Source organism: Lactuca virosa, chromosome 4 (genome assembly GCF_052849685.1).
Source record: "Lactuca virosa cultivar CGN04683 chromosome 4, Lactuca_virosa_CGN04683_v6, whole genome shotgun sequence".
NCBI lineage: Eukaryota > Viridiplantae > Streptophyta > Magnoliopsida > Asterales > Asteraceae > Lactuca > Lactuca virosa.
In genome coordinates, this window is record NC_136429.1 from 34,026,979 (window position 1) to 34,051,664 (window position 24,686).

At 37.3% G+C, this 24,686-nt stretch overlaps 1 protein-coding gene across 1 annotated transcript; it reads left to right on the forward strand.

Moving 5' to 3' along the window:
- Nucleotides 1-3,672: 3,672 nt before the first annotated feature.
- Nucleotides 3,673-5,709, forward strand: LOC145104271 (protein FAR-RED ELONGATED HYPOCOTYL 3-like). Its single transcript, XM_079041535.1, has 4 exons — nucleotides 3,673-3,876; nucleotides 3,953-4,517; nucleotides 4,599-4,970; nucleotides 5,111-5,709. Exons 1-4 carry the CDS (start codon nucleotides 3,673-3,675, stop codon nucleotides 5,707-5,709), a joined length of 1,740 nt encoding a protein of 579 aa, XP_078897661.1.
- Nucleotides 5,710-24,686: the final 18,977 nt, after the last annotated feature.

Here is a 24,686-nt window from a genome sequence, read left to right on the forward strand (position 1 = left end):
GGTTATATGTTTATCTTTTAGTTGGATATATGTTATATGTTATGTATATGTCGACATAGTATGGCTGGTTTGAGGTATTACTGCTTTGTGCGGTAGCTAACAAACCCGAGAGCAAGCCAGAGATGAGTTGTGGGCCTGTAGGGCAAGCCAGACTTATATTGTGGGCTCGGGAGCAAGCCAAATATGAGTAATGGGCATGAAGGGCAAGCCAGACTCATACTGTGGGCTCATAGGTAATCCAGTCTATTAGTTGTGGACCCAGTATATGTTTGTGTGTTGGTACTTTGGGGGAACTCACTAAGCTTTGGCTTACAGTTTCAGTTTATTGTTTCAGGTACTTCAGATAACTGTGGCAAGGCGAAGATGTGATCGTGCACATCTTCATGTTTTTATGATATTGGGTCTTGGGAAAACTCTGATTATGATTATACTCTTGAACCAATGATTTTGTAAACACTTGATGGTTAAAATGGGTTCTTTTGAAAATTTTAATTTTCTATTATTTTTGGGTGTTACTATAGAGCGAACCCTAATCAACATATTCCTTAAATATGGCTCAAAACCCGAGATCTAGGGTTTTGAGTTGTGACGGCTTCACGCTGCGACACTTAAGGCTCTGCGTCGCTACTTAGTAATGTGGCTCGTGCCGCAACCCTTAAGTAACCGCGTTACGACCCAGCCAAAAACCCAAATCAATTTAACTTAAAATAAAGTTTAAGAGATAAACCACATGTTACAAAGAAACATCCAAAAATGAAAGCAACAATCGGGCAGAAAATTAGAAGAATATAATGGGTTCTATTTTATGTATTCTTTAAAATCTATGGTTTATTCTTTCTAAAATGGCAACATCTTTTGTAAAATATCAAGAATGCCAATGTATTTTTCAAGAGTGCCATTCTTTCAAGAATTAGTTATCTATTCTTTCAAAAATAAAGAATTTAGTAGATTTTCGAACATTTTTTATATCATTTTTTCAAGTTTTTAGAAACATTTAATGACCACAATGCATTTTGTGGAGAATGTAAGTTAGTTTTTTTTAATGTAAAAAATGAAGCTTATTCTCATGACAATGGTTTTAGATTTTAGTATATTATTCTTACATTTTTTTTGTAGATTTTATTTATTTCCACTTGATATTCTTTTAGAAATGTCTTGTTCCAAAAAAATCTATATGCTTTTAAGAATGAAAACACGTTATGTCAAGAATATGTATTTTTTCAAAACGTTTCTCCTAGAACGTTTGTACTTCTTGCAAAAAAAAAAACAAAAAAAATCCTAAAAATCCGGATTTTGATTATTTTCTTGCCTAAAATAAGAATACACAAAATGTCGATATTATCCATCAGACATATTTGAAATTTAAATTCTGTAAAAAAAAATAATAATAAATGCAATCATGTTTTTTTTCAAGAATGGTTCTTATTCTTATTGATCCACCGGCTAGAATTGAGTTTATATATACACATACGGTGCAACTGATGAGGGGAGGTGTTCACTACATCTTACGGTATAATGTGGTAGAGGTTCACCTCATAGCCTAAGAATTATTATTTTGATGCAATTTTCTAACGCCTCAAATCAAAAGTTGCCGACAAACTTATTAGTTTTTAAGAGAGTGTTTGGGATTTTATTTAAAATTTACTTATTAACTTTTTGACTTATTGAAAAGTCAATAAGTTAAAAAATGTGTTTGGGCATATAAGAAAGCCTTTTAAAACAACTTTTTGTTAACTCTTTGAAAATAAGATTTTAAGAAGTCACGATTTCTAACTTCTTGAAACAATTTATGACTTATTAGGTTTACAAAATAGATAAAAGACAAAATTAATTCAAAATTTTTTTACCTTATTCACTTATTGATTTTTGCAACTATAAAAGCTAATCCAAATATTTTTTTTAAAAACTTTTTTCTCACCTTCATAAGCCAATAAATCGTTTTAGGTAAAAGTCATTTTTAACTTCAAAATGAAATCCCAACACCCTCTAGGATTGGCCGGAAAAAAACATATTGAATGTTATTGAATTCTACTTGCATCTCAATGGAAGGCAAAGGAATAAAGTAGGCTAATCCTTTTTAGATTTCATAACTACAGTAACAAAAAATAAATACCAAAGATTTTTGAGTGATAATATTGGGTTGGCTAAAAAGACATTCCACAAAGGTAGCTGCTAAATAAACAACTCATATATACCCTATTTTGAAAGTCAAACTATTTTTTCTTAAAAAACACCCTATTTAATAGCTATATTGGGTACCTAAAAAAGTTCAAACATAAAAAGTTGTCTCGTAAATTGTATATATAATAAAGGGATTACATTAATATCAATTTAACTAATAACAACTTATGTTTTATTATAAAAAAGATAGGTTAACATTAATCTAACCATCTAATACAGTTTAGGTAAAATTTCTAACTTTGTTTATTATTTCAGGATTTAAAATATAACTGTGATTGTTAAAGTCCAACCACCGTCATCATCGCCGACGGCTAGCAGCATCGCCGCCGGAAAAGTGTAAAACATCGAGAGAGAGAGAGAGAGAGAGAGAGAGAGACAGATCAATCAATGAGAGAGATAGGGAACGAGTTATGGTAATCATGACCGACGGCGAGCATCACCGCCGCCGGAGGCGTCGTCTAGATCTCCGGTGCCGGAAAAGAGAAAACGTGGAAAGAGACAGATCGAAGAAAAAACAAACTTGGAGAGCTTCATGGTGGTGGCGATGCTCTGGTTGCATGGACTCTTCGTCGGAGGTCTGATGTCGGCGATTCTTCGGTGGCATCAAGTCGTCGGCGGCTGCTGTGCTCCGGCAGATGGGGGGCGGCTGTTGCTCTTTCACAGCAAATACATTGCAAAATGATAATATTTTGTGGTTTTAGGGTTTTGTGTATTAATTGGATAAATGGGTTGAACATCGGATAATTGGCCTGGACATTTTAAGTGGGCTAACCTTTAAGTGGTTTGACCACTTAATATGATAAATCATTTTTTAAAATAAATCAGTTTTTTAAACTAAATGAATTGTTGCTTTTTGTTTTTTTAAAATAAATTAGCTTTTTAGATAAGTGGACATTAGACATTTCAAGCACGGCTGCCATTGATTTTGATTTTTAAAAGTTAATCAGCTTTTAAAAACATATATGTTTATTTTTAATTAGTTATTTTATATTATTTTAATTTTTTTAACAAATTTTTTTGTTATGTTCATAGTTTTATCGAAAAGATGGCGAATTTTTACGGGGCAAACTCAAATGAAGGCAACGAGTTCTCTATGGGGATGTCACCATTTTTCACCGAACGGGTATAATACTTATCATGATATTAATTTTTTTAATCATTGTAATGTTCACTAGTTATTAACAGATATTATTTGAATTTTAGGTGTTCGATTCTCTAAATGAATTGATGAGATGAGTACAAAACAGAGCATTTTCTCTTGGTTATGTTATCATTAGAAGAAGATCAAAGACAAATGAAAATGGTGTGGTGTCTTATGTCACACTTATTTGTGATCGTGGTGGTGAATACAAAATTAAAGCAACAAGTAAAAATTCCGGCACCAAAAAAATTAATTGTCCATTTAAATTGGTAGGTTCGTATATAAAACAATTTGATGGTTGGACATTGAGGGTGAAATGTGATCAACATAACCATCCACCTGCACAACATATGGAAGGACATGCTTATGCTAGGCGGTTGAAAGAAAATGAAAAAAAGTTGGTGGCTGACTTGACAAGTCAAAATGTTGAACCACGCAACATACTCTCGATACTAAAAGAGCATGATGAGAATAATGTTTCTATACTCAAAACCATATACAATGCACAGTACAAGCTTCACTCGTCCCAAAATGATGGAAAAACTCTGATGCAGGTATAATATTTCAACAAGTATATTTTACATATAATTTATATATTGAATTTTATTAATTAACGATATTTCAATGTAGGTTCTTTTGGGAATTTTGAATGATAAAAAATTTGTTATCGAGTTTTCCGTAAATAATATTTCAAATGAATTGGAAAACCTGTTTTTCATTCATCCACTGTCGTTAGATATATGGCAAGCATTTCCACACGTTTTGATTATTGATGCAACATACAAAACAAACAAATATGCTATGCCTTTTGTTGAGATTGTTGGAGTAACTTCAACCAACAAGACATTTAGCATTGCTTTTGCCTTTATCATTAACGAAAAGGAGGAAAGTTATAAGTGGGTGTTAACGTGTCTAAGGTTGACACTAGAAAAGTGCATGCAACCACGCGTTATAGTGACGGACAGAGAGTTGGCATTGGTGAATGCATGCCAACAAGTTTTCCCTTATGCAACTCGCTTACTTTTTCGATGGCACATTACCGAAAATATTAGAAAGCATTGTAAGAAGCTAATCCCATCGAAAGCTTTGTGGAAATCCTTTCGTGCTATGTGGAGTATAATTGTTGACTCTCCAACATGGACATCGTACACTGAAAACTACAGAAAACTACAGTCAATGTTAAGAGAACATGAAGGTACAATTCTACGTATTTTGTAACTACTTGTTTATAAATTTAGAAGGGTTTTATACATAAATAACATTTATATGATTCCAGATGTTTTACAGTATTTGGACGATGTTTGGTTAAACAAGTATAAGGAAATGTTTGTCTCTGTTTGGATTGATCAACATTTGAACTTTGGACAACGAACCAGCAGCAGAGTTGAGGGCCAACATTCAGCGTTAAAGAAGTACTTACAAGAAAAAAATTATTCTTTAGCCAAGTTTGTTGGTGCTATTGATCGGTTTGTGAAGTCTCAACTTACAACGATAAATGAGAGTTTTGAAAAGAGCATGATCGTCTCCAAACACGAACACAAATTTTCGTGTTTCGATTTGTTGCGGGGTAATGTTTCACTTAAAGCTCTGGATATGCTTGTAGAGGAACTTCAACGGGTACATCAAGTTGACTCTTCAAACTGTGGTTGTAAACTACAAAATAGTTGTGGCTTACCATGTGCTTACATGCTATCAACATACTTGAACTTCAGTGGGTGCATTTGACAATTACTTTTTACATTTAAGTTATATATTGATTGTTTATATATTAATGATATTTCATTACAGGTGAGTGTATTCCATTGGAATCAATAGATGTATTATGGAGAAAACTTAAAATTTCACCGTCAATTCCTATGGAAAATGAGGATATATGTGGTGATGGTAAATTTGAAGTGTTTAAAGAAACCTACAATAAGCAACCGGAAGCTGTGAAAAAAAGCATGATGAGAAAGCTACTAGATATATTCCAGCCTAGTAAAACACATATTAGAGAACCCGCAATTCAAAAAAATACACGTGGACGACCAAGTTTGAAGAAACAAAAACAAAAACAAACTGATTCTATCAATCAAGCTCCTAGAAGACGTAGCTTTTCAACCATGCCAAAAAATTTTGAGTTGAACAATTGGGAACCGGCAAGACATAGTTCATACATAACCACAATTCCAGACTTGAATGCAATTCCAGACTTGAAAGAAGAGCCAGACTTGAATGAAATTCCAGACTTGAAGGAAGAGCCTCAATCATGCTACAATCATCGACTAATAGATGCAATTCAAGTGATATTTCATCCTTACATCACACATATACAAGATGTAGAGGGGGATGGAAACTGTAGATTTCGAGCAATATCTGTTTGTCTTGGGTATGGCGAGAATGACTGACTCTATGTTCGACGTCAACTACTAGACGAGTTATTGAGTTCGTACGATGCATATGCTAGAGTTTTCACTGATGGAATCGGTGAACTATATACTTCGTTGAATTTCTTAGAATCGCCGGCACCTAAAAGATACCGGTTACTTATGCCTGAAACAGGTATCCTCATTGCCAACAGATTTGGTGTAGTCCTTACTTTTTTAACCAACCAAGGCTCTCTCACTTTCTTTCCTCTTTGGAAAGGTCCGGAAGAATTTTTGTACCATCGCGTTATTACGATTTCACTTGTATATGGTAATCATTATGTGATGGTACAATTAGAAGAAGATTGCCCGCTGCCTACCATTTCAGCTTTCTGGATCCGCCACAAAGCCCCATGTGCAGCTGGATGGGAAACTATGTTCATGTCACGTCTAGAACTTTATAGACAACTGAAATCTTACAATCCTGAAATACCTTTTATAACTATAGAGGATTGTTAGAGGGTATTAATTTTCTCTCGAATTATGCATTTATGTATTCATGAAGGATTGCTAATGCTATTGTTTTTTGCATCATATTTTTGTTTTTATGTATTCATTTATATTTAATTATTAAATAATATACAAATATATATACGTTATTAATCTATATTAATTAAAAATAAATAATTAATCATTTATATTTAATTTATATATATATATATATATATATATATATATATATATATATTTATGTTTTAATTACTCCAAAAAGAAAATATAAATAAAAAGTAAAGAAAATAAAAATAAAAAGAATGCACGTGAATTAAAAAAAACAAAAAGTAGGGTATACAAACTTCAATGTAAAAAGACATTATTGATTTTTTTTATTAAGGTGTTTTTTTAGCATAGGTTGTGTTTCTAATAAATGGGGGTGTTTATTTAGCCATTCTCTTCCACAAATTGTATTATTTTCTGAAAAAAAAAAAACTATTTACAAATAGTTAATCATTGGTTGGTTTATGAGGTGTTCATTTAGCAGCACCTTTTTTTAACCGCAAATTAATTTACTTATAAATTACCCACATATGTCTCTAACAAGATTTGACCTAACGACCTTTTTTAATTAAAAGAGGAACACCCATTTACCGATAACATTTTGTTAAAGTATATTGAATAGCTCGGTAGCCTCTAATCCTAAAATACCAAAAGACAAGCCAACCCACCAATTCATTAATTTAAACGTTATAAATCAAACTTGTAAAAAGGTAGCAAACCCACCAACCTACTCTAAAACCAACCCAAAATTAGCTCAATTTCATAATAAAATTTTGATACCATTTTATTAACACCATAAATTATCTGTTTAATTAAATATAGGCATCCCTTAAATATATTAAGTTTATTTAAACTTTGTAGCGTGTTAGTTAAAAGAAAAGAAAAAAAAAGTTGACATAAAAACTAGGTCCAACTTGACTGGTTAACATCACTGGTTATAAAGCATCCGTAGTTGTTATTTTATTATTTATTTTGTATCAATAATATAATGGATGTTATTAAATAATAAATATATATTTGATGCAGAGTAAAGGAAATAAGAAAAGTAGCGTAAATAAAGAAGAAAACAAGGAATCAATGGGAAGATAGCACTGACACCTCTGATACGGTTAATGAAATGGCTTTTGGCGTGAACCGGCATTGAAAACCGGACCGTGAAGTTCGATGTCAAGCCGGCGTGTCTTATGGGTCCACCAACCCGCAACGATAACCCCAACCCCCAGTTTACTCATTAAAACATCTAAAAAAAGAAAAAAAGTTACATAAATAAATGATATGAAGATTTTATTATCTTTTATTCTTTTTAATATAAAGAAAAAAAGAATATGTTGTTGGACCCATTTGAACCGATACAACTTTATATTTATAAGGTACAACTTGTTAAAACGTGTTTTTGGGTTTGATACAACTCGTTAAAACAAATATGTTGTTTGGTTTAATACGTTACAACTCGTAAAAATGAATAATTTTTTGGTTTGATATGGTACAACTCGTAAAAATAAATACGTTTTCGTTTATTGTGCCCTTTGGACTGGTCAAACTTTGATTATTTATACTTTATATCATTTGTTTGAAGGATTGTAACTCATTAAATATAACAACAAAATTATAGTATAAAATCATCTACAAACTCTAAATTACATGTTGGAAAAAAAACGCACACCAATCCAACTTAAAACGAATGAGATATGTTTGTTTAAAAAATTTCACAGAATAAAAAAGTTTAAATTTCTTGCTGAAAAGCTGAAATATTTCAGCTTTGATATCTCATCTTTGAAGGATTGTAACTCATTGAATATAACACCAAAAACAACAAAATTTTAGTCTAAAATCGTCTACAAACTCTAAATTACACGTTATAAAAGATCGCATATCAATCCGACTTAAAACGAATGAGATGTGCTTGTTTAAAGAATTTCACAGAATACAAAAGTTTAAATTTCTTACTGAAAAGCTGAAATATTTCAGCTTTGATATCTCATCTTTGAAGCATTGTAACTCATCGAATATAATACCAAAAACAACGAAATTATAGTCTAAAATAATCTACAAACTCTAAATTACACGTTGGAAAAAACCTCATGTCAATCCGACTGAAACAAATGAGATATGCTTGTTTAAATAATTTTACAAAATACAATTTTTTTTTAAATAAGCCGGTCCAAAAACCGCATGTCAATCAGGGTTTGGCAGGTTATTATCAGAGGTATATTCAATATTTCTCCAAGTTTGTTGTACCCCTCACTCGTTTGAAAAGGAAGAGTGTGGATTTTTGTTGGGGGCCTGAGCAGCAAGCTGCATTCGAGACACTAAGACATAAATTATTTGAGACCCTGTTATTGACCCTTCCAGAGGGTTTTGAGAATTTTTTGTGTTTATTGATGCTTCTATCATCGGTTTGGGGGTTGTACTCATGCAGCAAGGTATAGTTATTGCATACGCTTCCCGACAGTTGAAGCCGCATGAGGTTAGGTATCTGACGCATGATTTAGAGTAGGGGCAGTGGTGTTTGCCCTTGCAATTTGGCGACACTATCTCTATGGGGTTCGATGTACCATCTACACGGATCACAAGAGTCTGAGATATCTCATGGATCAACCGAATCTGAATATAAGACAACTCCGATGGCTTGACGTGGTCAAGGATTATGACTGCAAGATTCTTTATCATCCCAAGAAAGCAAATGCGGTCACTAATGCCTTGAGCCGTAAGATGGCTAGTACTTCCGTTGGGGGATCATGTATGTAGATGTATATCGATTCGCTACTTTTGGAGTTGATTAGGGAAGCTCAGGCCGAGGGACTCAATAGTGGGCACTGGAAGGAGGAGAAGATCAACAGGTTTGTCACCGATAGTCACGGATTTTTGACCCAATGTGGTCGGGTTTGGGTTCCAGATTATGGTGGGTCAGGAAAACGGTGATGGAGAAGGCACATAAGTCTTGGTTCTCGATACACCTTGGAGCCACAAAAGCGTATTGGGACTTGAGGCTTAGTTATTGTTGTATGTGCAAGAAGAGGGAGATAGTCGGGTATGTGGAGAGGTACTTGACCTGTTGGATGGTCAAGACTGAGCACCAGAGACCACATGGCAAATTACAGCCTTTGGAGGTTGCTATTTACGCAGTACGTAACCTAGGATACGCCCCGTGTAGCCTGGTGAAGTCCCGTTTTCAGGATAAGGGTCTACGCCATATGCAGAGCTGGGAGTACGCAACGAGTAGGTCAACAGAAGTCTGACCATTGAATTTTGGTCAACTGTTAGGGTAGGTCTCGGGATGGCCAAACTGGTCTTTTGCCCTTAGAGGGGTTAGTCTTAGTCTAAGGACTTGTCGGTTTGAGGTTTTTACCTTGGTTTTGATTTAAGGCTTTTTGGTGAATTGATAGTGTGAGGGGTTCGGGTGTCAGTAGCTCTAGTTCGTGTTTTCTCTTACATTTGATTGAGGTGAGTTATTCCTCACTGTACTCGGGGGGTCAAACGCACCAATGTCGGCCCTCTGGACTTTGTATTTATGTATGTATGTATGTATGTATGTATGTATGTATGTATGTATGTATATATATATATATATATATATATATATATATATATATATATAATGTGGTATGCTGCAGTGATCGGATAATCGGTAGATCTGTATGATTACCTATTTTGCTGGTTATTATTTTTATTTGATTTTGTGAATATGTCGACATATTATGATGGGTTGGGTTGAGGCGGTCCTGCTCTGTGCTAAATTCCAAGATACCCGGGGCGGTCCAGATAGACTGTAAGCCTTACGAGGCGGTCCAGTCAGGTTGTAGGCTCGTAGAGTAACATTCGAGATCTATTGGTATGCTCCTTTTAACCCTTAATGTAATTTCTTTCATTTTTAGACGATATCTAGTACGCGGAGCGTACTCTATGAGTACGCTTGGTGTACTAGCCCATTGACGATCGTGGATGCACCCACGTACGCTGGGCATACGTGGGAGAACGCGGGGCGTATTCCAGCCTGTTTGAAACCCTAATCTTTAGAGTTTTACCCCTATATAAGCTCATTATGTCCCTTGATCCTTGCCTCTTATCATCCTCCATATCTCCTATACCCTAATCTCGACCCTTAGCCACCATTTTAGTGTTCTTGGGCTCTTGTGATGGATATTAGTGTTTTCTTGTGCTTTTTTGAAGAGACAGAAGGTTATTGAAGATTCATTGCTTGGAGTAAAGCTTAGAGATCCAGAGTTGTCACCTTTTTTGCAAGCTATTGAAGGTAAAAAGTTCTTAGCTTGACATCTCTTTGGATAGATCTAGTTTGGGGTGATTCATGGCTTATTCTAGTTCTTTTGGTTTGTCCTTGTGAGTAAAAGTTACTCCAAGAACTTAGTCTCTATATCTGGACGTTTTAGAGGTCCCTAATGCATAAAAATGTCACCTTGATGGGTTCTGTCCATCCATGCAAAGTTGATGTTTCACTTAATGGGGCTAAAAATGCTAAAATTGGACCTTGGGGGTGTTTTTAGCCATGCAAAAGCTTAAAGCCTTCGACTTTATGGGTTAGGATCTTAATATGATGATATTTTGTGGATTGGATGATAAGTTCTGAAGTGATTGAGTCGTTTGGCCAAAGGTTTTGGATCACGCCAATACACGGGGCGTACTCCTGAGTACATTGAGCGTACTGGCTGCGGACCTGTTTCCGAATCGATCACGTATGCAGGGCGTACGAGCCTAGTACGCCGAGCGTACGCTAGACTCTGGGCCGAAGGAGTTGTGGGCTTGGGTCTTTGGGCTATGTTTCGTTTGGGCTTGGCTCCTTAATTCCTATGGATATTTTATGGACTTTAGGCTTTCTTAGTTTTGGCCATATTAGGCTCTGGGTACCATTTAGGAAATTGGGCCTTTAGGGAGAAAATGGGTTGGGCATTGTTTTGGGCAAAGTAGGTAAAAGGGGTAAAATGGTATTTTACCCCGGATGTTGGACAAGTGATCTAGATTCTTGATTTTGGATTAAGACCCAATTATTAATTGGGTATTATTGATGATGTTAACGTGAGATTCTTCCGGATGAGAAGTCCGAGCTTTTATCAGAGAGATTCAGCAGACCGGGGTGAGTTTCCTCACTGTGTTTAGCGGGTCGAATACACCAATGCTGACCCATGGTTTATTATGATTAGGATGCTAGATGTCTGCGTGACTCTGCATGTATTTTCTGATATGTTTACCGGGTGGGCCTGATGATTATATTGTATGATATTTATCTTTGTGATTTTTTCATGTGTTTATATGTTTGTATGTATACCGGGTGGGTCCTTATGCCATTCGAGGCCTGACGACTGACAGATCTGTTCCGAGTGGGGCCCGATGTCGGGTGGGGCCCATTATATGTTTGATACATATGGTATGTGGTATTTTGGGGAACTCACTAATCTTTGTGCTTACGGTTTTCAGTTTATGTTTCAGGTACTTCTGGTTCGAAGGGGAAGAGCTCGGGATGATTGCAGTGCATACACCACATTGTTCCGCATTTTATATAACTCTGATTGTACTTGGATGTTATTTGATATACTCTGGTTTCACGGTGGTTTTATGATAATGTTATGGATAATGGTTTTATTAATATAAAAATCAAAATTTTTTGTCTTAACTTTTGGGACGTTACAAGTTGGTAGCAGAGCCTTAGTTTGAGGGAGTCGGGCATACTCTCGGGTGCGTCTGAACTCAAACTGAGGGTTTGGTAGAATTTTCAAAAATAAATGTTTTATAAAAGGATTTTCTAATAAAAGAAAAGGGTGTGGTGCATGAAATCGACCGAACTCAAGTAAGTTTTCCCAAAATACCCATACAGGTTTTATGATATGCTTTAATGTGTGAATCTGTGAATCACATGGTAATTAGGGCTAAGGATCTGCTTAGGATTTGCATGATATAATGATAGGAGAGATGTCTTTATATGCCTACTGTATGAACTTGTAGACTTGCATGCTAGTACTGATCAGACAGTGATAGGATGGCTTGTTTAGGTTATGCTTGATTATGATTACTTAATGCTCGAATGTTGCTTGCTTTGTGCTTTTTAGGATTTATCATTAACATCAGCTAACTAGTAAGTGAATATGCTAAGTTACATATAACTGAGACTAAATAATTTTAGAAGGTTAGGTTTTAACTCTATTGCGCAGCTCTTGTTTGAGTCCAACCGTTGTAGTGCGAGACCTTTCATTCAAAGAATTATCTGGTGTTGGTGATATGTAATTGTATTCATGAGCTAGTTAGTGGGAGTTCCTTCTGCAATTGATGGCGGAGAGTGGTGTGGTGATTTCCATAGGAGATGTCTAGGAAGAGATTTAGTGTTGGGAGCCTCGTCTTGTTGAGGATTGTATGTATAGATAAGGAGTGACTTGGAGGATTCACAACAATCCTTAAGGAAAGTACGGATAGATGTGGAAGGTAGTATGGGTCCGTACTACTGGAAGCAGATGATTCATACTCGAGCCAAGGGGAGCTGCGACGATACCATGAAGCTTGTAGAGTATGAGACTCCTTGATATTTATTTATGCGTGTTCTGATGGTTTGAATGGTCTATTTTCAGTATGGTGACCCTTCAAGGAAGACCGTTTAGTGGTTCTGGTGCTGGTGAGGGTTCAGGCTCGGGTTCTGGAGTCAGACAGTTGGGTGATCAGACGCGGGAGTTAATTTCGTCTGAGATTTCCTGCAACATACTTGAGCAGACTCCTGTGATCTTTGGTACGGTCAAGGAGGGCATTCTGAATATTTTGGGTGAGTTTCGAGCATGTGGGGCTCGCACATTGACCTTTTGTGAGTTCCGAGCATGTGGGGCTCCGGAGTACTTCGGAGAGAAGGACCCGATCAAGAGCAGACGATAGTTAGCGGATGTCGCTAATACCTTCCGCAATAGCAGTTGCCATGATGGGGCAAAGGTCATACTTGCTTCCTGTCTTCTAAAAGACAGAGCTCGATATTGGTGGGAGGATATTGGGCGCTCCGTGGGCGATGCGACAGTTGATTCGATGACATGGGATGATTTTGTGACTAGATTTTGAGCCGAGTTTGCACCGGTGATTGAGGTGCAACAGTTGGCGAGGGAGTTCCAGGACCTTCGACAGACTACTGAGACGGTGGTCGAGATCACCGCTATGTTCCGCGAAAGGGCGTTGTTGGTTTCGCAGTATGTGGCAGATGAGGAGATGAAGAAGGCGAGATACCATGAGATGTTGAGGAGCGGTATTCAGCAGTTCGTGAGCCGATCCATTTGCAAGACACTGGAGGATATGATTGCGAGAGCCAGAGAGAGGGAGATTGATATAGAGATGGAGAGGAAGAGGAAGCCGGATCAGGCTCAGGTTTCAGGGGGTTCAGGCAAGAGGCCCAAGGTATTTGATTCGCGATCGAGAGGCCAGCAAGGTCGAAGCCGCTATGGCAAGTGCAACAAGACGCATGATGGGGCATGCAGGGTGGGCGGTTCAGGTTGTTTCAAGTGCAGCTGGACGGGTCATATTAGCAGGGATTGCACTGCTACTACCACCACCACCACCCCGATATCTGATCTGTTGTGCTTCCATTGCAATCAGAGCGGCCATAAGAAGGCCAATTGTCCAAGTTTGACAGCAGCAAGACCAGTGGTAACACCCGCTCCAACGACTCTTCAGATTACTGATGGCCGCCAGGGCAAGGCAGATGTGCCTGTTACGATGAGCAGGAATTTTCAGCGGACAGCCGAGGAGGCTCACACAACACCTAATGTGGTAACAAGTATGTATCTTCTCCTTATCTCTTTATCTATATTGATTTGCATGCTTATATTTGTGTGTTGTATTTTAGGATCGTTCCTCATGAACGGTATATTTGCATTGATCTTGTTTGATTCGGGGGCTACCCGATCTTTTGTATCGCTTGCGCTTAGCAAGAGGTTTGTTGGAGGTCCATGGGAGTTGAATTGTCCTTTAGAGGTTGAGATTACGGATGATCGGTCTCTCCGGGTATCGAGGGTTGATCGTGGTTGTGTTCTCGAGATGTTCAGCGAACAATATCCAATTGATTTGGTTCCTATACCTTTGCGGGGGAACAAGGTTTTTGTAGGGATGGACTGGTTGAGGCCCAATGGGGCGGTGATTGATTGCGAGCATCAGTTGGTACACATTCGGATCCCAAGTGGGGGAGAGTTAGTGGTTCAGGGGGAGAGTGCTCAGCATGGGCTGATACTATGTTCAACAGCTGGGGCCAGACGTTATCTTCAACAGGGTGTTCCGGATATGTTGCCTATGTTATGGATGAAGGGTTTAGAGCACTATAACAATCTTATGGTGCACATACAACCCTAATGCTTTGGATCTAAGTTTTCTCTAATTATACATGCAATATTATTTTCCAAAGCATGAAGCCTAACTAGCATACAAAATTTGGTATATGAATCATAAAAACTAGTTAGAAGAATACCTTTTGTTGTAGCTTGTTGTATTTGGCCTTTTAGAACTTAGCACCTCAAGTGTGATGCCTTAAATGGTTCATAAAACACCACCAACAATTGGAGAACTTGAGAGAGAGGTTGGAGGCACTCAAAATCATCTATAGTTTCTCTAAGAAGACTAGTGTATCCGATTTTAGGCCAAGGGGTTACATATATATAGTGTAGAATTTAAAGGGTTATGTGTAAACCCTCATTCTTACACTTAGGCTTGTAATGGACTAACACTTTATGGATCCTTACATAAGCTTAGCCCATCACTAGTCAATCATGGATTATTAGCCCAACCTATATGTATCATTGATTTACACAATCAGCCCCTGTATATATTTAATTAGTCTCTTTTGATCACTAAATTAATTCCAAATTAATTCTTAATCAATACTAATTAAATAATATGATTCCTCAATTAATATATTATACTTATAATATATCAATAAATCATAAATAACCTCTTTCTCAAATATCCATCCTATCAGATTGTTCTGGTGAATGCAACCCGAAATGGACCATGCTACTCTCGAGTCAAGTACATACCAATTATAGTTATGGGCTTAGACACCTAATCCAACAGACTCCCACTTGGATAAGTCTAATAACTATAACTGCAACTACGACTTAAAACCGACTAGCAATCGTAGCTCTTAAAAGCCACTGTCGAACTCTGACGTGCCATTTTTAGATAACAGATCATATAATCCTCTGTTCTTCAAGATATCGTGCGGACAAATACATGGAACATAGTCATACTTATTGTCCAGCATTTTGTTCCCCGATTTCCGATTTGTTTGACATAGAACTTAATTGAACACATCAATTGAGTTCTGACCGCGCCCGACACATAAGTCAAAACAAAATCATCGAAGGGCCCAAGATATCTCTTTTTAATCCACCAAGTGTTGGGTCTAAAAATTGGTTTATACTTTGCTTTTCTAAGCATTTATTGTTTTTAGTCTTGGGCAAAAATATTATTGGGTTTATTTGTAGCTTGGACCGAAAACTCATGTGTTTTCGGTCCAGCCTTTGAGTTTGGGCCTTAGGTTTTCGGTTCATATATATATATATATATATATATATATATATATATATATATATATATATATATATATATATATATATTGTCATTAGGAGTGTGATGGGGTGAGAAACAAGTTGGCCATATTGTAAGGAGAGCATATTCTAGAGAGAAAAAGTTAGAGAGAAGAAGAGTGTGTGTGTGAATCTTATGTAGGATCATCATTCTTCTCATCAATACATTGAAGATTCATCAAGTTCTTCTTCTTCTTCTCCATTCTATCTTGCATCATCCACTTGATTGGGATTCCGCACCATCAAGTGGATCAGATTGATACATCAAGCGAATTTTTGCGACTTACAGTTGGTATCAGAGCTTGGATTGTATCAATCTTTTTGGCAAGATCTTGAGCGTTTTTGCACTTTTTCTTGAAGGATCTTACGTTTTTGAATAGTTTTGGACAAAATATTAGGGGTTTGTTCTTCGTGTTTTTCATAAAAATGCTTTTTTGATCAAGTTTTGGTGCTAAAAATTTGAAAAAATGCGAGTTTCGGCGGCCATTTTCGCACAAATAGCAAGCTTCTGCGAAGGGTGGCGGCGGTTTGCGGTCAGCAGCTAGGGCATCCGGAGCATTTTCGGCCGAAATCACATTTGCGGTTCAGCAGTTCGCAGCCAAAAACGAGGGTTCGCAGCCGGTTTGAGGTCCGAAGCGTTTACAGCCGAAAGCGAAGGTTCCCGGTGGAGCGGTGCGAGGGTTCTCGGGCGAAATCGCATTCTCGGCCGCAATCTAGTTCTCGCCTCGGCGTTTTCCGCTTCCGAATAGTGTTCGGTCCTCGCGTGTTCGGTTCTCGCACGTGTTCGGTTTGCAGGTTTTCATCTCGCGCGTGTTCAGCTGTCCTCGTTTGCGGCCCTCACGTATGGTCTAGTTCTCGGTCAGCAATAAAAATTTGGGTGGAGCAAGGATCGAACTCGCGCCTCCCACTATCACAACCCACCATCTTACCAATTGGTCTAGCATGCCACATGTTTGACATTTTCCCGGTTTAGTTCAAGTAGTATCGTGATTTCGGTTTCAAGTTTCAGATTTTTGACAATTTTAGCCCAAAATTAAATTTTTCGAATTTTAAAATTCCATTTTCTACCCAAAACTTTGATTTTTGATTTTTCACTTCCTAATTTGACTTTTGACCTTAAAATTGACTTTGACTTTCAATTTTGACCTTTGACTTTATCTTTGACTTTCTCGTTTAACTTTCAAGTTTTCAAGTTTAGCTTTTCGGTTTGATTTTTAAGTTTAACTTTTTAAGTTTGACTTTCAAGTTTGACTTTTTAAATTTGACTTTTAAGGTTGACTTTTGAGGTTTAAAGTCAAAGGGCATTATTTTTTGGATAAACAATGAGTTCCTCAAACATCCCGGTCAATGAAGTTTTATGTTCTCAATCTTGTGAAGCTACGATTAAGTTTCTTCGTGAACAAATTGATTTGCTAAAAAGAGAAAATGAGGACCTTAAATATGAAGGATATACACTTAGGAAGGCCCAAAAACCTTTAAAAGCACTACTAGAGGCCAAAACCAAAGACTTTAGAACACTTCAAGAGGAATACAGTAACAAATGTGCAAATTATACCTATGTTAAGGAACAGCTTGCTAACATGAATGTCGAACTTGATGCATTAAAAACTAAATATAAAGATGCTGAATTCAACTTTAAAAAATATGATGTGTCAAGTGAGGTAGTTGTATCCATGATAGAAAAACAATTAACATTTAAGGATAATCAAAATAAAGGTCTAGGGTATGACATTGTTCCTCCTCCTTTTAACCCCACTTACACTAACATCCTTATGACTAAAGAATAAATAGACAGAGAAGCACACCTTCAATATGGCAAACCTGCTGTGGTTGTGCAAGAAGATAGCTCTAGGGTGAACAATACTGATGTTTCTACTTCTTGTGCAGGTAAAGTAGTGGAAGAGGAGGACAAGGAGAACAAAATTAATTCTAATTTTGTTCATTCTGTTGACTGTCAAACAAATATATCTTTGAACTCTGAATTTGTTGCTTCTAATTCTGTTGCATCTGATCAACTTGCTGTTGGTAAATACAGGCCACCAAAACAAGTGAAACGGACAGCTTGCTGCAAGTATGCTTGTTGGAACAATCAGAAACAAGTCAAATACACGCCACCAGGACAGGAAGAAACAACTCCTACGTGAAGAAACAGGCGTGTTTTCACTGTGGAACACCTGGACACATTGCTAAGAGAGAGATTTTCCAAAAGAAACCAAGAGAGAGATTTTCCAAAAGAAACCCTTCAAGGTCACGTTCAGACAATGGTGACTGGAATGCGGAGAAGGGCAAGAATCCAACTCCCAAGGCCAAGAATCAAAATCCCAAGGACAAGAAGGGAATGCCGGCCAAGAAGTCCAATTCAAGAGATGCTCCAGTGAAACCAAGACCAGTTAGGTCAAAGTCATCTCGAAGATCGACTTCAAGTTCCAAAGAAAGCGATAAGGCACCCAACCGATCGAACAGGAAATGGGTTAAACCAGACTACAGATGGGTACTAAAGGTTCAAACTCCCAAATCCTCTAATGATTCTAACATTTCTTCATCTTCTGTTTGTGATAAGCAGGATATATCATGGGAGAGAGTACCTTGCGTTGATGACAAAGGTCAACCCAGTTTCAAAATGGACTGGGTTCTAAAGACCAATTAATCATGCACTCTGTGCTGGAGCAGCTATGGAGGCATATCATCAGACTTCAGTTTGTTGATAGTGGCTATTCCAAGCACATGATGAGGGACATCTCTCAACTGTACAACACTCAGAACTTTGTTTGAGAGTATGTGTCCTTTGCAGGAAAGGAAGAAAGGAAAGGATCTCACATGGGGTTTGTGCTTAACGATGTGAAGAATTTTCGGATCTATTCTGAGATTGAAATATGTGTGCTATTCTCAGACCTTCTTGATGCAAATTCAATTAGTGACTTACGGTTTGAGTTTTCTTCTCGATACTCCTGAGTTTTTCTTAAAATGATTCGTTTTGAAGACAATCTTTTATTTTCTTATAGTTTTTGGTATTGTTTGGGAAGTGATATGAAGCTTAGTGCTAAAGGGGATTTTAAAAATCATATAATGCACTGAAGCCGAATTGTTTTGACTCTGTGTTCAATGTGTTGGTAGGCACAAAGGATTCAAAAGGACTACACATGGATTGACAATGAAAGGACTTGACAGTATGGACTTAGATAGTTCTGTTTGGCCTGACAATACGACGCTCAGGTAGATTGACTAGTGAGATAAACATGGGAACCTGCAGGATACACTAAAAATCATATGTATCTAAAATTATGGCTTAACATTTCCTCGATATATGGAATCATGTCCTTAATTTCGGTACTGATAGTATGACAACTGGCGGTTCTGATAAAGTAGTTTTGTAGGAAATTATTTTCTTGCTTTCTATCTGTCAGTCATATGTTGTCTCCTTTGCGCGATTGGAACATATCCGACCTGGAATGCAACATATGCAACTCTTATCTCTATGCATCTCCTTATCTATGAAATTCTTTCTATCTGTTAGCCATATGTTGTCCCCTCTGCGTGATCGGAAGATCTGACCTGGGAAGCAGCATATGCACCCTACTATCTCTCTAATCCTCTATCTATGTTAGTCATATGTTGTTCCCTTTGCGTGATTGGAATACATCCGGCCTGGAATACAACAAATGCACTTCTATATCTGATTTCTCTCTTAATAATTGAATACTGACCTAAAGTAAGGAGTTCTTGATTACTGGGGTACATCAGGAAGTGGGAAACACGCTCTAATACATCTAAAATTGAACCATTTAATAGGTTGTCTGTAGATCTCACTGCTTAATTTAAGTGGACAACAATACTCTTGGTCATCGTCACCTAAATGGTCTATTTAGGAATTTAGATGCAATGACTTATTATTTATTTTCTGTCAAAATTGTCAAAAATCCTTTGTGTTTAAGTGGACCACAATACCAGTGATTGACCAGATCTAAGCATGCAGGTGTGTGCTGATAAACGATATTGGATTGCCTGACAACTTTGATCCTAAACCAGTCTTAAATTTAGTAATCATTTTTGTTTTTGTTAAATTTGTTCATAGTTTTACTCTATGCACAAATTTAAGGGGGAGAATTAAAAATTTTAAAATCAAACAAAAATTAAAAATCCAAAAATAGTGTTATTTCTGTTTTATTTCTTTTTCAGAAAATTCAAAAAAACCAAAAATATTTTTGTTAACGTTTTATTTTTCAGAAAATATGAAAAATCCAAAAATATTGTGTGCTAAGTTTTCTTTTATTTTTGTTTTTATCTCAAAATTTTCTTTGTCTTAAAAATTGAACTCATATGTAGATGAGACTCATGGAGACTGTATCGAGATTTTCTGAGCCAAAGCTTCATCCGTGATTGTCGAAGAATATTCATTCGAAGGAACAAGAAATGAAGATTATTCTTTCAACATTCAATCTTTCAACCCCAGAAGCAAGGTGAAGCCGTACTTGAAGATTATGTGACAGATCGTAATGAAGCCTCCTCAATCAATTTGCTGCTATCTATGTACCTGCTAAAGTGATCCAGAAGATTCGTTCTCTCTGTTATTCTCTCTGAAGATTCTCAAGCTGAAAGTGTTGATTTTCAAGAATCCTTACATGAAGCCTCCACACCCAACGTGCGTTCAAAGCCAAATTTTGAAGAAAATCCTAATTGTTCAAGATGAAGTCATTCATATAGAAGATTCATATGTTCATCTTGAAGTTGTGAAGAATTTGAAGATTAAAGCTGAAGCCAAGCTCAAATTGAAGATTGACTAGAAAAGCAAGCTACAATTTTAGGGGGAGTTTGTTGGGTCAAAAGAATATAAAGCTATAAACCAAGGGAGAGATTGTTGGGTCTAAAAATTGGTTTATACTTTGCTTTTCTAAGCATTTATTGTTTTTAGTCTTGGGCGAAAATATTATTGGGTTTATTTGTAGCTTGGACCGAAAACTCATGTGTTTTCGGTCCAACCTTTGAGTTTGGGCCTTGGGTTTTTAGTCCATATATATATATATATATATATATATATATATATATATATATATCTATATATATATATATATATATATATATATATATCTTTTCATTAGGAGTGTGATGGGGTGATACACAAGTTGGCCATACTGTAAGGAGAGCATATTCTAGAGAGAGAAAGTTAGAGAGAAGAAGAGTGTGTGTGAATCTTATGTAGGATCATCATTCTTATCATCAATACATTGAAGATTCATCAAGTTCTTCTTCTTCTTCTTCTCCATTCTATCTTGCATCATCCACTTGATTGGGATTCCGCACCATCAAGTGGATCGGATTGATACATCAAGCGAATTTTTGGGACTTACACCAAGTTACTGACTACTCGTTAAATCATACACAATAGCATGTTTTATAACATCAAGTTACTGATGCGTTTTCGCACTATCAATGTACAACCAACTCATAGTCAACAACTCATATATCTCGGTTTGAAGACTATATGATATTATCATCTCACAATCACTCGTGATAAATTCCATGAAGTGATTCATGTGAGCGTGGGTTTAATCCAATACTCAGACCTTATGAGCACTCATGAATGTTGTAGCAAACTTTTTCCTTGTCTAAACACTCTAAACAATCTACAAGCCAAATTCATGACAATCTTGCCTCAATACCTACTTCCAAAGTATGATCGACTGTGGATAGTTTGAATAATCTTATTATTCTGGAAGTCAAAACATGCAAAATGAAACAATAGTAAACAATTGACACAAGATAGTAACTTTACTCATAAATAAAACTCTTATTATTTAATCATCAAATGTCAATTACATTTTATCTATTACAAGTTTCTGAACAGCTATCTAATCATTAAAACTGATATCGTCATTCAGCCCATTGCTCCTCGCATGCTGCAAGTGCTTAACCCTACTCAGTCCCTTCGTAAGAGGATCTGTTGGGTTCTCCTCGGACGAGACCCTCTTTGATACGAGGAGTCCTTCTTCTATCCGATGTCTTATGAAGTGATATTTTATGTCGATCTTTTTGGATCTGCCATGATCCCTATGTTCCTTGGCTAAGGCGACCGCACTCTCGTTGTCACAGAAAATCTCCATATGCTCCTTTATAGATGGTACAACTCCAAGGTCTCCGATGAAGTTCTTTAGTCATATCGCCTCCTTCGACGCTTTGCTTGCTGCTATGTACTCTGATTCGCACGTTGAATCAGCTACAGTCTCCTGTTTGGAACTTTTCCAAGTTATTGCTCCTCCATTCAGGGTAAATACCCATCCCGACTGAGAGCGGAAATTATCTATGTCGGTCTAAAAGTTGGCATCACTATACCCTGTCACTCTCAAATCATCACTCCCACCGAGGGTAAGGACCCAGTCCTTAGTCCTCCGCAGGTACTTAAGAATGTTCTTTACCGCAGTCCAGTGAGCTTTACCAGGATTCCCTTGATATCTGCTTACCATCTATACTATCTCAGCCTCTGTACTCGAACTCTGAGTCTTACTCAGTTTGGTATTGCTCTGGATAGGTAATTCACCTTTCTTGGAATTCTCCATGTTGAACCGTTTCAACACCTTATCCAAGTAGGTACTTTGACTAAGTCCAATTAGTATTTTACTCCTGTTTCTCAATATCCTTATCCCTAGAATATAGGCAGCTTCCCCAAGGTCCTTCATAGCGAAACACTTCCCCAACCAGGACTTAACCTCCTGCAAGGTTGGGATGTCATTTCCTATGAGAAGTATGTCATCCACATACAACACCAGAAAGCTAACTATACTCCCACTAGCTTTGACATATACACAGGACTCATCCTTGCTTCTCGAATATCCAAACTCTTTGACTTTCTCATCGAAAGAAAGATTCCATCTGCGAGATGCTTGTTTCAATCCATAAACGAATTTCTCAAGCTTACACACTCTATTAGGGTACTTTGCGCTGACAAAACCCTCTGGCTGACTCATGTAAACATCTTCAGCCAACTTCCCATTAAGGAAAGCGGTTTTGACATCCATTTGCCATATTTCATAATCATGAAATGCAACTATGGCAAGCATAACCCTTATAGATTTAATCTTCGCTACTGGTGAGAATGTCTCATCATAGTCAACTCCATGAGTTTGTGTAAAGCCCTTTGCAACCAGTCGCGCCTTATATGTGTGTACTTTCCCATCCATGTCGGTCTTCTTCTTGAAGATCCATTTGCACCCAACTGTCTTACGACTTGGTGCATTGTCAACCAAGTTCCAAACTTGATTATCATACATTGACTGAATCTCACCCTCCATAGCCTCTTTCCACTTTGCAGACTCGGGGCCTGTCATGGCTTCCTCGTAGTTGTTAGGTTCATCCAAATTACCAGTGTGCTATCACTGATAAATGTATCACCATCTGTAGTAATATGGAAACCATATAACACAGGTGGAACACTAACTCTACTGGAACACCTCAGAGGTAAGGACTTGTCAACTGGTTCAACAGGAGTTTCCTCCTAAGGTTGATCGCTAGTGTTTGAGGTTCCTTCATCACTTAACTCTTGAATCTCTTCAACGTTAATTTGCCTCCCACTGTCCTCTTGGCATATGAGTTCTCTCTCTCGGAAAACCCCCCTCCTCGCAACGAAGACAACATTGTCACTCGGTCTGTAGAAGAGATATCCAAAAGACTTTTGTGGGTAGCCGATGAAAGTACAACGCTTACTATGAGGTTCGAGCTCGTCGTGAGTCTCACGCCTCACGAAAGCCTCGCAACCCCAAACCTTGATGTCTGCTAACGAGGGAACCTTCCTTGTCCACATCTCGTGAGGTGTTTTGGAAACCTTTTTGGTTGGGACTAGATTAAGGATATGGGCAGCAGTCTCTAAGGCATACCCCCAGAATGAGATAGGTAACGAAGCTCGACTCATCATGAAACGAACCATGTCCAACAAGGTTCGATTGCGCCTCTCAGTCACACCATTAAGTTGTGGTGTCCTGGGTGGCGTCAATTGTGAAACAATTCCTTATTCCTTAAGATAGTCGTGAAACTCGATACTAAGATACCCACCACCCCGATCGGATCGGAGCTGTTGGGTTTTGAGCATTCTAACACTCCTATGGTGTACATGCAACCTTATAAACCTTGGATCTATGTTTTCTCTATTATACATGCAAATATTAACTATTCCAAGGTTTCATCGTAACTAGCATATTATGAAGCACATATACTACAAAGTTCTAGTTAGATGACATATCTTTTGATGTAGCTTGATGTCTTCAAGCTTTAAGAGCTTAGCCCCAATAGTGTGGAAGCCTCAAATGGAATCACAAATCACCAAAACACCTTGGAAGAACTTGAGAGAATATGTATGCACACTAAAATCGGCCCACTCTTATTTTCACACACTTGTTCCAATTTTGTGAGCCAAGGACCCCTTTATATATTATGGAGGATTAGGGTTACATCCATGTAAACCCTAATACCCATGACCTTTCATTTACATAGGATCCATGGGTTAAAAGCTCCATGGACCATCCATGAAAGCTTAGCCCAACCTAAATGAACTTGGCCCATTCCATATATATAAGAGTCCATATTTAATTAGTTCTTTTTGATCACTTAATTAATTCTAAATTAAGTCTTGATCAATACTAATTAAATAATATGATTCCATATTAATATATTAGAACTTATAATATATTAATATAAATCATAAATATACTATTCTCAAAAGACTATCCATATAAATTGTGCCGGTGAAGTGCAACCCAAATGGACCATGCCGGGTCGGGTCAAGTACATACCAAATATAGTTATGGACTTAGACATTAATCCAACAGTCTCCCACTTGGATAAGTCTAAAACTATTATTGAGTATGACTTCAAAACCTAACTGGCAATCGTAGCTCTTAAAGCCGCTGTCGAACTCTGACCTTG